Source organism: Eleutherodactylus coqui, chromosome 3, assembly GCF_035609145.1.
Source record: "Eleutherodactylus coqui strain aEleCoq1 chromosome 3, aEleCoq1.hap1, whole genome shotgun sequence".
NCBI lineage: Eukaryota > Metazoa > Chordata > Amphibia > Anura > Eleutherodactylidae > Eleutherodactylus > Eleutherodactylus coqui.
This window is the reverse complement of record NC_089839.1, coordinates 97,971,714-97,987,704: the sequence shown is the minus strand read 5'-3', so window position 1 is coordinate 97,987,704 and position 15,991 is coordinate 97,971,714. Positions and strand designations below refer to the sequence as shown.

The window sequence follows — 15,991 nt, the reverse complement described above, 5'->3', positions numbered from 1 at the left end:
TGCGCATTGAGCACACATTTGCGCAGCTCCCATAGACTTCTATGGGAACCTTTGCTTTGCATTTACTATTTTAGCTCTTGTGGGTCCATAACTTTAGTTTTTTGGGGCTCATAGGAGCTGACAGATTCCCTTTAATGTAGATGTTTCTGTGGATCCAGGTTTTAGCCTAGTTTGCTCTGGTTGGCACAGTATTGGGGGCACCATTATCATTATACAACTACGGGTTGTCTCAGCAGGAGTGAAGACACCAATAATTTCAGTAGTTTCATGGACAGTGTCCAAGGCCCTGGCTACACAATTCTACACATCCCAATATCTTGGCAGGAACTAAGTGAAATGAGGAATGCATTGCAGTCTGTTAGCAGACATTGGCTTTTTGCAGGATAAGGCAGCATGCTGATGTTTAATTCCTATACACCTTACTCTGCACCCATTATTAAAGGGGTTGTCCCGAGGCAGCAAGTGGGTCTATACACTTCTGCATGGCCATAATAATGCACTTTGTAATGTACATTGTGCATTAATTATGAGCCATACAGAAGTTATAAAAAGTTTTATACTTACCTGCTCCGTTGCTAGCGTCCTCGTCTCCATGGTGCCGACTAATTTTCGCCCTCCGATGGCCAAATTAGCCGCGCTTGCGCAGTCCGGGTCTTCTTCTTTTCTGAATGGGGCTCCGTGTAGCTCCGCCCCGTCACGTGCCGATTCCAGCCAATCAGGAGGCTGGAATCGGCAATGGACCGCACAGAAGCCCTGCGGTCCATGAAGACAGAGGATCCCGGCGGCCATCTTCGGCAGGTGAGTATGAAGACGCCGGACCGCCGGGATTCAGGTAAGCGCTGTGCGGGTGGTTTTTTTAACCACTGCATCGGGGTTGTCTCGCGCCGAACGGGGGGGGGGGGTTTAAAAAAAAAAAAAACCCGTTTCGGCGCGGGACAACCCCTTTAAATGATAGAGCAAAACACGAAGGAATCCCTGCGTTCACAAGAAACGTATTTAAAGATGATCAACCAAAGGTGATAACAACAATTATTAGCTATTTATTAATGTTAAGAGAAGAATAAAAAGTAAAATTGCAGGGTATTCAACACATTTCAGCGATAATGTCTTGCCTTTCTCAAGCTTTTAACATTTTGTAACCGCCAAGTCTGTATGTGAATAAAGATCCATATTCATATACAGACTTGGACTTTGGGTGTGGCGATAGCCTCTTTGCACGGGGGCTAATCGTCCACGCTAGGCAAGTTACCAGATATTTCATATATCTATTGTTGGCACAATGCGCTATCCCACTATATATATTTTCTTCTTTTACCTGCATCCATTATTGACACTTTATCATTTCTATACCTTTAAAATTCAGAATACATGCCTACCATCAGGATCAATGGATATGGATCCAACGAAAGAGACTGGTTTGGCATTGGCTCAAATCCTGAGATACCCCAGTCTTCACCAGTTGGGATGTGGACTCCTCTGTGGGATTCCCAGGCAGTGAAATAGTCCCAGTACTCTGGCAACTAATGCTACTTTAGGCCTAAGCACAATACTTGAGGGTGTGAACAGGAGCGTAGTCAGACAGTCCAGGTCAGAGCAGGCAACACAATTCAGTACGAGGAACAAGCAGGAGCTTGGGTAATGAAAAACAGGTTCAATATGCTAATTCAAGGCCAGAGGTCAGGGCAGGCAGCAGACAGAAGGGTAGTCGATTTAACATGCGCATATGTGGAGGTTTAGTGCTGCTTATATCATGCGCGCGAAATACACAGCAAGAAAAAACATTGGTGTGAGGGTGGCCTAAAGCCACTATTTCATTCACACATCTGAGATTTGATGAGGATTTCTACTGTATGTGTATTTGTAACCCCATTCGAGCGATCCGGAAAACATTTGGACAACTTTTTGTTTGCGCTGCATAACGAAATCATTCAGAGATAATGAGCATGCCCGTTATTTGCACAGATTGTAAACACGACAGGAACATTGTAATGCAGTTTGTTGTTTAATGAAGAAAGTTGTTTAATTTTACATTTTAGGAAGTAAATGAATAATAAAAATGTCCCTGCAGAGCTGTCCGCAGCGGCCAGCTGGATGGGCATACGGGGCCGGAGCTCTAGATTACAAGAATCGAGCTCTGCCAGTTGCAAGGCTTTAGTAAGGAATAAATCAGCTCAGAGCGTAAAGTTATGTCCAAAAGTGGACATTTAATAGATAAACTTAGGAAGGAGCACAAATGGTTTTTTATTTTATCCTTGAGGAACATTGAATGTTGGACATAAAAACAACATCGCGATGAAGGATTGATACTCCCTTCATCCTCTAGGAGTGTCATCACTCTCCAAGAGGCTTCTTTACTTCAGTTGAATGGTGGTAAAATATTAGAAGCCATCTAAGGCCGGTTCACATGGCCATAAGCGTATAACACATTGTATTTGTGTATTGGCGTACGTATATACACACCCATAGAGAACAGTGGGCTCTACCTTGCGTATATATGTGGCAAAACACAACATTCTTTCTTGTGCTCGCGTATTACGCCATGCTAATGTGATCAGAACTGCGAAAGGCAATGTAATTGATTGCCTGTGAGTTACCAAGTACGACTCAGGCATACAGCGCCCGTATTACGCTGTAATTATATGCCTGGGTGAGCCTGGCCTTAATCATAATCACCAGCATAAGGACCCCTTTATACTAATATATTTGCATGCACAATACGCATAAAATGGAACTTATTGATTTTAATGGGTTTGTTCCCATTTCCCTTTTTTTACGTGCGCATTTCACGCATGTGGAAAAAAAGCAGCATTATCTGTTTTTGTGTGCATTTGCGGACCTAAGGTCCCGTAGAAGTGTATGGGAGGTGCGCAAATGCGCAATACACTGCGCAATTCTGTGGAACAAAAAACACATCTGGAACATCATTTGGCTAAATAGCTTTTTAAATTGGGGTATGGGAGTGTCCCATGTGCAATAAACTATGGGGACATTTGGTGTGCAGAAAGGTGGAACATGTTCTATCGTTTTTTGCATGACCAAAATACACTCACCATAATGACCCTCATTTTCACTGTGTATTGCGTGTGCAAGTTTTGCGCGCAAATACGTCCGAGTGAAACCGGCCTTATATTTCCAATAACTATTACTATATAAATCTGCTAGAACAGCTTAATACAATCCATTATCTCTATAAATTGCAGTTGGGGATGAAGAGCATCATGGATTCTGTGTCTCACAAACTCAAACACTATGAAACACAACCAAACAGGATGTTCAAAGTTGTCAATGCCAAATTCTAGTAATAGACAGCTTGGCTTTTATAGCCATATGGGGTCACCAGAATGGTATGACCGATTGTACATGACTTTGTGTTCTAACGTACTCACAGATCCTAATTTACAATACTGCACAGGACATTCTTTAATACAGAGCGGCCCATGTTCATATCATTTTACCCCATACCCAATATGTCGTCTGATTTCCAGAATTGATATAATTCTATACAGTGTAGCTCGTGAAATATCTCGCATTTACTACTTGAAGCATAGGCTGAATATCTTAGGGTGGTTTCACATCTGTGCTTGGGGTTCCGCTTTCCTGCTCCGTTCGAGGAGTATGAAAGGGGAATCCCTGCGGCCGAACAGTGCCGAATGGACCCTATTGAGTATAATGGGGTCCGTTTGGTTATCGCTCAGCTGCCCAGCTTATAGATGGATGAAAAAGTACTGCATGCATAGCTTTTTCTTTTGGTATTTTGAGCAGGATCTGAGAAGGAACTTCCAACCGGAGGTTCCAACATAGATGTAAAACCGGCCCTAATTGTTTTTTTCTGTTGTATATTATGCAGTGTATCTGTGCAGAGTTTGAAAAAGTTTTTGTCAGACACAGAAAAGGATTTTAGAACCACTTTACGCCTATTAGCTTGTAGGTGATAAGGTCTAATATATCATTCCCATAAATGTGGTTGACATAATAAAAGACAGCTATAGTGTTATAAAAGTATCTCTCTCGGTGAAAGCCGTTTCTCAGTTGTACATTCTTCACAGTGTTAACGACTCATCTTTTCCTTAAAAGTATTGCGATCAGATCAGATGACAAATGTGAGAAATGTGTTCTGGATCCTGCCTATCTCATCCGCGTTCTGGGATTACCCACAGCTAGATGTGTTGCGGAACGAGGTGTTAGAAATGGTTTATACTCAATGAGTTCGATTAAGGATCCTAAATTAAAGGCCCATTTAAATGCAAGGATTGTAGTTTGAACGAACAAACGAAAGACTCAATGACTTTTTTGCTTTCAAATAATAAGTCTTTAGTAAAGATAATCCTTTGAAATCCTCACCATTTCCCTCATTCCCTGGGTCCTTTGGTAGTGTTTATATGTAAAGATAAGTGGACAATTGTTTGCTGAGGCGGATGTATGTTTATGCAAAGAATCTCTAGATGAGCTGTTTTTAATTAATGCAAAGAAAAGGCCATTGTCTACTGTGGCAGTATGTCGATTGGCTTTTGTATGAGTCATTTAGTTTAACTGGGCAAACAATCAGCCCTCCGCTTAAGTTGTTTGAAGGACTTAACAACTGGCGTTTAAACCTAACGACAAGTGAACGAACTAGTGACTATTTTTATGCAGGCTGAAACTCAGCAACCAACGACAAGTGAAGGAAAAGTGCATGATGACTTCACGTTTACACGTAATGATTATCACTCACGTTCACTCATTTTGAGCAGAAATCGTTGCGTGTAAATGGGCCATAAAGAGTTGACACTGGACAAACATGGAAAGACTGTTGTGAATACACATAGGACGACTGCTGGGTGCTTACGTGTCTTGACAGTCATCCTAATGATTATCACTCCTGTGCTTTCACACAGGAGCAATAATTTATTTCACTGATTAAAGGTGCAGTCGGCCGGAGATTATTCCAGCCATCAACTTCCGTTCAGCATAACGTAAAGTGGTTAAAAATCTTCAACAAGAATTATCAATAAGAGAGTGAATGTTATTCTTTATTGTATAAAATTTAAGGACCATCGTTAAAAACACGTTTCGAGGCACAGCCTCTTCTTCAGTTAGGCTGCGGTAAGACACTATAATGAACGATCTAGTGAAAAGGGAGGGTTATAAAGTGAAAATTTGCAAGGAAAAAAAGAATAAAGTAAAGTGGAAGATCAAGATTTTTATTTACTTTATTTTACTTTATATTATTCCTTGCTTACTTTAATTTTTTTTTAACTTTGTTTCCCCCCTTTTCACTATATCTTAACTGAAGAAGAGGCAGTGCCTCGAAACGTGTGAATTTTGTATAATAAAGAATATCGTTCACATTCCTATTGATACTCACCCCCCTCCCAGAGAGAGATGCACTAGCGCCAGATTTCCAACCACCTCCCGCATATCACATGATCTGTTATCCACAGCTTTAGACTGGCTGGCGGCATCTCCGCATCTGTATATCTGCCACCAATAAATCACGGACATTTGCCAACTAAAGACACCACCATGGGGAAGCTCCTCCTTCCACTTTTTTCAGCATTCACTTTTATAGATGAATGACTGCCTGTTCACACACATTGATCGGCATCTGATTTTTATGCCTGCCTAAACCGAATGACGGTAAATAAACAAATTGTCATTCGTTATTCAGTCGCTGGCAGCGTTTACACGATCAAGAGATAATCGCTCTGTGTAAAAGGGCCAGTGGGCAAAGTAATTATAGCATTACTGTACAGCAAAGTAATATACAAAAATATTGGCACCTATGCCTACCTTGATAAACTTTGGCCATGTTGAAATTTTTTTTTTTTTTTACGCAACCGAAATACACCACGAAAATACCCAAATCTGAATGAATCCATTAAAATAAACGGGTTCTATTCACGGGAATTACGCATGTAAAAAAAAATCGTGAGTAGATTAGTGGCGTATATACACTCATGGGAATGAGCCCAAAGGCTAACTTCACATAGGCAAGCGCGATATTACCACGAGAAACTTGTGCGGATATCGCATATTTGCTCATGCAATGTTTGAGCGTCAGCGATGCTTTTTCCTGAAAAATAATCTTGCATCGCTGCAGCTTCCGAATTTCTCTCGCATTTTTCTCACGCGATAGACTACATCAGGAATTACTAATATTAAAAATGCATCACATCGTACATACTTTGCGAGTTTGTGTCTTGTGATGCGATAAATCAGAGGCTCCATAGGGAAACATGAGCGATTAAAAAAAAATTTAAAATAGCAAAACGGAGAAAGATGGGGCAGGCTGCGATTTCTAAATCTCGCAACATCACATGATAGAAAACATCGTACATTGGAATGAAGTCATTGAAAATTATGGGTTTCATAATTCTGTTTTTCTCTCACTCTTGTTTTACTTAAAAATTGCACAATTTTTTTCGCTGGTGTGAAGGCGGCCTAAAATATATATAAAAAATAACGGAAATAAAAACGAAAAAATACCGACTGCCATATAAGTTTCCTCCAAGTAACAGCAGATTCAGATGGTGAATCGTCTGTATTCTCAGTTCCCATGTAACAAAGGGGCAAAAATCTGATTATCCGCTTTATAAACCTACTGGATGATGATAACGTGCACATGAAAACAGTATCTATTGAAATATACCATGTATGAGCTGCTTAACATGGAGATGTGAGGAGACTCACAAATTCCTTAACTTTTTTGGAGATTGCAGTTTGCGAGCTAACAAAACTAATAATTATGCATTCCGTAATTAACAAATTGCATGTTGATTTGTGATGCTGTTTAATTCTTGCGAATGGATTACCTTGATGAGGTGATGAAAATAACAATTAAAAACAAATATTTAATTTGACTGTTTGGGAAAAAAGTAAGCAGCGAGATGATTCCGGCATGTTGCAGTTTGCTGGAGTCTTCGTACTTCATGCAGGATGTCATCTGAGTCTGATTGGATTAAAGTGTGAAACAGATGAGATGATCAAGTTTTCTCCCATTCTGCAAAGTAGCTTGTGTAGATAATTCTTGATTTGATCCTCCTATCCTCCTGTATTTATTATATATATTCTGTGTATCTGTTATATATGTTTGTATACAGTATCCGGAAGAGTACTATCTATCTGATGACTACGCTACTGTACACCAAATATAAATTATGGGGACCAGTAATTAAGGCCTCATGTCCACAGACCTCTACTCTAAAATATAATTACTGACTGCCCATTGATCTGCCAATTTTCCTGTGTACCGTGTGTGTGTATATAACTATATATGTAGTAAAATAGTTATTAGTTACACAAAACTATTTATACTGAGTCTTATATAGAATTGCATGTAAATTAAGTTATATAATGATTTTTGTGTTGATTATGATTGTATTTTGATTATTGTTTAGGAGGACGTGTGGGTCAATATCCAAAGGCATAATTTGATGCTGCCGCGCCCCAATACAAAATTTTTAACTAGGCCCTGAACCATGTTTAATCTCCTTTTATTACATTTTTCAAATATTTCACAGACATTAAGAAATAGCAATAGATGTTAAAACAGATCTCGCAGGACCTTCAATTCACATGTACAAGAATTAGGAGAATCTTCAAATTAACAAGAAATGACAAATGGAACAAATAGTACATCTAGCCCCCCCCCCCCCCAGTCAATTCTTTTACTATATCGGTGCAAAACTAACTGAGGAGTAGGGGGGGGGGGGCATATTATAATAGAATGTTACAGTTAATAACATAGAAATCCCATTCATTAGAAAAGGGAAAGGAAAAACAAAGGGTATGACAGAATAGTAACACACTCCAACAATAACAACATAACACACATACACAATAACCAAGGGAGAGAGAAAAAAAAGAGAGGGTGGGAGGGGGCACCTTGAGCGCATTCCTGTCGGTCCCTTATTCCGGCGGACCTGTGTCCCCCTCAAGGCTCGTGAGTAGGTCTATTGAAGCAGGCTGGTGAACTCTGTAGAGGACTCAAACATAATCCAGGGTCGGCCCTGAACTATAATGCTTCATTCATAGTACTGGTTTCCATATATAGGGAACATAAACCTTATGAGCCACTAAAAGAGACTGTCACGTACTTTTAGTCCTATGAGCTAAGCTTATGGGCTGACAGTAGGTGACCCACTAGGTCTGGGGATGTAAGTGTTATACTTACCTTCCCTGTCTTTCCCCCAGTTTCAGTGCTGGAAGCCGTCGCTCAGTGCATTGCGTTGCATTGCTAAGTATTCCACCCGGTATAAAATTAGAACAGGAGCTCCACTTAGCAGCGACAGCGGCTTTCATCAAAGTCGCTGGAGGAACGAGGGGGAAGATAGGTATCACACTTACATCCCTGGACTCAACGGGTCACTTACTTTCAGCCCATAAACTTAGCTTATAGGGCTAAAAGACTATCAAGATCTTTTTTTGACCTTCTTCAGCAGTGGCAATGTACCCGGTTAAACTCATAGCTTACACGCCGCTAAGGGCACTGTGCTTCCTTACACATAGTTTACAGTAGAAGATATTGTTTGCAGACTTAATAGTTTTAGGCTGGCTTTACACGTGCGTATGCATTTTTGTGCACACCTGAGCGTAGCGATGTTGTAGAATAAACAATGCTTTTTTGCGTACGCGTTGGCGTATTTTATTGTACTTTTTGGGCCTGCAAATTATGTTTATTTGCATGCGGCAAACAAAGACACATTGATTGAAATGGCTAATTAGTCTTGTTTCACGCATTTCCTTTTGTATTGCATACTCCCCATTGACTTCTATGGAGAACTTTGGTGCGCGAATACGCAAGAAAACATGTTCTAGGTGTTTTTTTGTACGAACAAAATGTACATGCAAAATATGGAAATGTGAATGAACCCATTGGAATCAAGAGATATTGGCAATCACATATGGCACTTTTGACTTGACTGGATTGGCAGTATACCATCAGACTAGAGAGAGTAGATGGGCCAGCAGTTCAAATAGAGCCTGGTCTCTCCTCCTTGGTAGTTTGTTTCTCCTAGATTTTTTGGCCTCCTTAGAATTATTTTATTCATTAATAAAAGTTTTATTTTAGGGTTACCGATGAATTCAATTGAAATCAATGGGTTCCATTCTCTGCGTATTGCAGCACGCACAAATACGCCCGTGTGAAGCCAGCTTAATGTATTATGTGATTCTTGTTATGAATTGATCCCTTACTGCCATGTATTGATTTTCTCTTCTCTATCTAGAAGAGGATTTAGGTTATGTGCATTGTCTAAAACTTACAGATTTATCTGCTTCAACATTTTCAACCTCCGCCATGAATGATTGTCTTCGCTTAATATTTGAACTTTAAGTAGTCAGATAATGTTCTAGTGAATCGGTCTCTGTCACTCCAGGGTTACGTGAAAAGATGCTTGCCTGTCGAATTCAGAGAATGCAGCCTCCTGCCCGGTGACGGCTAGTCATCATGCAATTCTTCCCTATCTTTTTTTAACCTCACTATAAATTACATTAATTGGGAACTCTAATAAAAGAACAAATTGATTTCGGTTGAGGGTTTGACAAAAGGATTACTTGTGCTATAGTGTAACACGTTTGAAAGGCTGCCAAAATCATAATGGAATAAAAACAATTTCTTCAAAGATGAAGGAATCTTTTCTACTCATCTGTCTCCATCAATATTGATCACAGAACGGCATCATTGTTGCCAAGAGGTTTTTTTTTAGTGCCTTTAGAAGAAACAGACTATTTCTCATTTCTTCGTGCCGTTTTCTGCTGTTGGATTTAGTCATATCTCTACAGAACACCTTGCAACTAGCAAATACATTTCATCTATTTAATATATTTATCAACGTCTGCATGAGCGGTTCCTCATATCCAGGTGTAATTTACCTCCCGAAACAATTATGAATTGTACATCGCTTGTGGATAACCATTACGGATTTCTTCATTCTATTATGGAACACATACAGAAGTAGTCCTTCAGTAAAATCTCTATACAGACACACATACGTACAGTACATTTTAATTCTTATCAAATTTGGTGAATTCATTTCTGTGAATACTATAAAAGTTACTGTAGACAGTGCCCAAAAGGAGACAAGATGGCCCCATATGGAAAGATGTCTTGTTAATAATAATAGTTTGACATCTTTTGATTTTAGGACTGTGATCAGTGATGTGGGATTTTGCCACATGCTAGACAGACTTATATATGAAATGCTTTTGATTTAAGCTTGGTATCACCACAAGTATGATACAGTTTCAAATACTAACATTGTCAAAATTGTAGAGGTAGCCATAGTGCCTCCACTTATGGTTTCTCCAGAACCGACAGCCACAGTACCTCTCAGAGTTCCCATAAAACTACCGTAGCATTCAGTTACTTGTTAGCCTGCCACAGTGCCCTTATAGGAGAATCACATCTTACAATGAATAGCGACAGAAACAGACATCCTCTGAACCCACTTGCACTCTTTAAAAAAAACAAAAAAAAAACAATCCAGTCCCTAGAAGTTGTCACTTTGCTGAAAAGCTCAGCATACAGTTCCATCTCAGGCAGATATGTAAATGAATAGAGTTGTGTCACAATTAGATGAACAGTCTAGTCACCTGAGGACCTAAAAGTGGTTCCACCCATGGCCTATAAAAAGGCTGTCTGAGGCTACTTGTGTGTAGTGACCTCTTTTACCGCTTGTATAGATAATGCTAACCACTAGACGCCTCTACGATGCAATCGAAGAGAATTCATCCAGTTAATAGAGTTTGAGAGGGGGTACATAACTGGAATGTGAGAAACTGGATGGTCATATCGACAAATTGCCCACCTCCTGGGCTGTTCTGACCAGAGTGTTAAGGACTAGTAGATGCGTGAGGGCATGCACAAAAGGCAAACAGGCTCAAGACACCCTTGACTACCAATACAGAGGATCGTCTAACAAGCATGAGCAGCTCCAACTGTTTTGTTGTCCATATTCCAAAGACACATGGCACCATCGTTATAGGCCCCCTTTTCTGTCGGAACCATTTGCAAGTCCTTGCTTGAAGGACATTTGGTCTTGCGGCACCTATTACGTGTACTGCCTTTGACACTCACCCACTGTCGCCTCCATTTACAGTGGTTTTGTGAAAAAGGAAACTGGACTGCTACAGAGTGGAACCAAATTGTCTTCAGTGACAATCCAGGTTTAGTTTGGGCACTGACGATGGCCCTGTTCATGTCTGGAGACCTAGGGAGGGAGCACCTCAGTTCTGTCTTTGCTGTGGAATGGCATACTGCCCCCGCTGCTGGTGTGATGGTCTGGTGGGCCATCGCATAAGACAGTCAGTCACCCCAAGTAGAGGTACGAGGGACAATGACTTCTCAGCAATATGTATTCCTCTCATAGCGGGGCTTCTAAGAGGCATTTTCCACCAGGATAATATTCATCTGCACACACAAGAGTGTTATAGGAATGCCTCTACAACATTGCTATACTTCCATGGCCTGCCTAGTCCTCCAATTTATCGCCAATAGGACATGTATGGGATTATATGGGATGCAACCTCAACAGTCTATGAGTTTGCACAATCTAGAGGCTCAGTTACAGCAAAAATGGAGCGATATGCCGCAGAATACCATATGGAACCTGTATACTTCCATGCACGCCTGTATCACATCTAGTGCCCCCGGTCCCTTTCCATTATTGTTAGAAGAGAAGTGTGTGTACCAACATTGTTGTGTGGTGCCCTCTTCATGTTCACAAAATTCAGCGTAAGGCTATATTTACAAGGGAAAGAGCCCAAGAAATTCAGAACCATATCGCACTCGTAAACCTGCATTTTTTTTCTGCGATTGTAATACGTTTTACAAGAAAAATGCTGTACGTGTAACTTTTGCATGTGTTTTTTATTAGCATGGAAAATATAAATATTTGCGGTATGGTATACTCTTGTACACGGCAAACTCTCAGTTTGTGCCCATAGAACAATAACCTATCAAGAAAATGCTAATTTTTCCAAAGGTTTTACAGTAGTTATCTTACATCGTGTCTTTTTTTATTACTTTATGCCTTGGAACTTCACTCCATCATTGAATCAGTAGAACAGCATTTCTCATTTTTTACTCCAGTACATGAATATGAATATTAACTATGCCCAGAACATTTTTTAAGTGCCATTTCAGTGACTAGACTTCAGAATAATGTCATTTTGAGGAATTAATGGACATTTTGCTGTAATACCTCAAAGGGGTTTTAATATTGAGGTGAGAATCTAGAATGGAATTTCTTAGAACATAAAGGCAGCAACGCATTTTAAGGTAACATTGCCTGTAAGAGCCATTTAATGTGTAAGACATTTACACTCCAGTGATATTAGAAGACAAATACGCTCACAAACATCAAAGAGAAAACCAGCATACATCATTGAAATGTAGGATGTATACAATGTCCAAGTGCTTTCAGTACATCAAAGGAGCAGTAGATTTTCAGTTTGCCCAGTTTGGCACAGATATGTACTTGGATGAATCCAACTAGTTCAAGCATGAAATCACATTTTTGGTATTTAGTTTATAATAAAAAAGTCGATAGTTGGAAATTGTTCCAGATTACGTATTTTATAGACTTGTTAAAGTTTGAGAATAAACTGGTGAAATTCAATTCAGAAAAAGTTGTTATGCTGAAATAATAAATTAATCCTTTATTTAAAAGGGTTCTTTCATTTGGTTCACAATGAGTAACATAATACTGGGACAGGTATGCCCATTGCCCCTGTGGATGTTTTATTCTACTTGGAAGTTTGACTCAGGGCTGAGCTCCGAGTCATGGGGGTGACCACACCGACTCCTTCCTGCCCACTGCATGCAGACGCAGGAAGAAGAGTTGTCAGTCTTCATGTAATGAATGGGGAAAGACCGGTGTGGCCCGCTACTGTGACTCGCAGATTAGCTCTTAGTTAAACTTGAAAGTGTATTTATTCTGAAACACTTTAGCATTTCAGTATAAAAGACCCCTGGGGCAACAGGCATCCCTGTCCTGAGTTCATGCTACTCATGGTTCGTACTGAATAACTTTATCTTATATGTGTGTTTGTTTATATATTAATATAAGAAATAGAGAAATCTGACTGTAGGGATCTGTATATGGAGCATTCACAGCCTACCTTGACAAGTATTTTCATTAAGATGAATACTATGGTCATATCTACGCAATCTACTCTTGCTTATACAGTATCTTTAGGGCAGTACTGTTATATTAACAAAGTGCCAGTCTCATAGTATTACACAGTCTTATAATAGTCTCTACAATGCCAGAATCATAGTAGTCCCCATTCCTTGCACTCCTAGTAAGGCCTATAATGCCAGCCTCATAACAAGGCACATCTCACCTGTTCCATGGTTCTTCTACTCACTTACTGCAGGGTTCAATGTAGGGTACATAGCATACCTACCAAAGTGTTGTCTCCCTACTGTCAAAAAAGAGTGCTTCTTTAGACAAAGTACACCTGATGCTAGTGCAACCCTGATTGTAGCCAGTCCTCCCCGTGTGTATATTCCAAGCTAGGAAGTCTACTGACAGATCCATAGTGGCCAATGGGAGTAGAAGCCCTATTGTCCATTACAAATGCTGTATCTCCGTGTCCATAGCTACAAAGTGAGTGGTACAGCATTTGTCTACATACTCAACCTCCCACCTTGCAGTTATTTTATGCATACCAGTAGTCCCAGTGTTCACTGGAGTCTCTGGGTATGTAGACTCTATGCAAGTTTGCATTAATAAATGACCTCTATAATGTTAACATTAGACTTTGGCATCTTATATTGTGTCTCTTTAGCCTTGTATGTAAATAAAGGAAATTTAACGGCAGTCTGGAAAATTTAAGTGCACCTTTAATAGGTCAACATGAAAACATATGGCTGCTACTAACAATGGCAACCCTAAGGGTAGACAGAACGTGTTAAGGAGCGCAATGAAGAAAGATAGTTTGAGAAAGAAGGGATTATAACATTGCTTACAGCAAGGAAGGAAGTCATTACATTGCACTGAGAACAAAGTAGCGAGCAGCAGAATTGGGTGTACGGGAGCAGTACAAGGAAAAGTGAGATCAGACAGCATCGCCAGGAGAAAAGATGGTTTCAGTTTGAACCCATCCTATTGAGATGCTATTCTCTTATGTGGAGGTTTTATCTGAGGCTCTGTAAATGGTTTAGTCATTTCAGCAGAGTTTTGATAGAAAGGTTTGCATAGTACATGGGCAATACTGTAGCTGTGTTTTTCATCAGTATGACAGTAATGCTGTTGATTAATACTAAATTAAATTGGAAAAGACAAAAATAAGTCCATGTAGCTACAGCTTTAATAATTTATTGGCACTGGATCAGACGTAAAAGTAATTAATTAATGTCAACATCATTTTTCCTTCATCACTCCTTAGATTCTGGCTTTCTGTTTTTAGGATAGTTCTATATGAAAACCCACTTGCCTTTTAGCCATTTTATGGCCCAATCTATAGAGTATATATTGTGTGCAAATTTTACTACAATGAACATTTGTCCTTGATTCTTGTGATGGAGAGTGTGGGGAGGTGTCCTAAAAATATCACTTCCTCTGAGTACATACAAGTTCTAATTAACAGCTCCATGTTTATCAAACACATGTACAGTAATAGCATACCATAATTAGAAGCACACATGCATGTAGAGCAATACATTAAAATATGCTGCAAACAAATAAGCTTTGATATCTCTCAGTTAAAGGTAAAGTATTCCCTATTTTTTATTTTTGTTTGAAAAATACAGTTCTGTTAGGATGGTTTCATATCTGTGTCGGGGGTTCCGTGCATCCTGCTCCATTCAGGGAGCAAGAAAGGGAATCTCCCTTGCTGAATGACTCTGTCTCTCTCTCTCTCTCTCTTTCTCTCTCTCTCTCTCCTCACCGATCACCCCCGACAGCACCCGAATCTTTTGAGATGAGCGGGCAGGTACTCGTAAAAGGCAATACTCACTCGAGTGTTACTTGCCTTAGCGAGTACGCTCGCTCATCTCTAGTGCTAAATGTAACAAAAGTAACTTGTCACATTGAAAAGAAAAAGACAGGAAAGGCAAAACTCATTTATTGTTGTCCTTTTAATTTGCAGTCATCAAACACAGACCACTTGCTGGGACCACCCTAAAATGACTGAACTCTTTCAATCACTTGGTAAGTGAAACCTTGCTATCCATGTAACTAGAGATGGGTTTAACTTATGGAACCTATAGGTTGTCCACTTTGGGTGCCTTGACAATAAGCCATTGTGCTGTTGCTGAAACATGTTGGGAAAATAGGAGGGAGTGTTTACTTCCCCTGCAGCACCACAACAAAATGAAGCATTGCATTATGCCTATTGAAGTCAATGGGTTGTTTCTTTAATATACAGTAGGCTGAATCATCCAGAAACACATTGTTTGTAACTAATCCACCCAAGCTAATTGATGGAAGTCTCCAATCAGAGATTCTCCTGTTTTAATTCAGGATGTTCTAATAGAGTACATGAAAATGTTTGTTCTTTACCAGCCAACTCTTTCGAGTGCAGAATACCCATTGTACTTCTAAGTATTTTGCAAAATGACACCCAACCCCTTAAAGACCAAGCACAATAAATTTATGGCGCTTGGTCCTGGGCTTTAATAATGGCCGATGGTAAACATACAGTGCAAGATTAAAGCCCCTGCAATCTAGCAAGAGCAGTTGGGGTCGTTAGCTGTGAGACACAGCCAAGGACCCAGAGGAGAAGGCAGCAGTGGTTTTTAATCACTTCTTCCCTCTCTTTTGCAGACTACATAGCACTCAATGAGCGCCTTTTGATAAAGAGAGAAAGCAGGGTCCTAGAGCTGCAGAGTCCTAGCAAATCCATATCAGATCTGATAGTGGCTACTATCACTACAGGGGGATGTTTTTTTTCTGTAACTGGGGCTCCTATAGATGCTGCTCCTATGGATGCCCTAGCTACAATGGAAAAGTGTGAAATTAAGGGAAAAAAAGAGACATTGTGAATGACCACCAGAGGTCTTAAA

General features: G+C 40.0%; 1 protein-coding gene across 8 annotated transcripts in view; it reads left to right on the top strand.

Annotated features, from left to right (window-relative positions):
- Positions 1-15,991, top strand: part of UTRN (utrophin) — a 701,048-nt gene that overhangs the window by 553,800 nt on the left and 131,257 nt on the right. For all 8 annotated transcript variants that reach the window (XM_066595903.1, XM_066595904.1, XM_066595902.1 and 5 more), the window contains one exon: positions 15,076-15,137. In XM_066595903.1, coding sequence (XP_066452000.1) covers positions 15,076-15,137 — 62 coding nt within the window. The remainder of the gene's footprint in view (positions 1-15,075; positions 15,138-15,991) is intronic.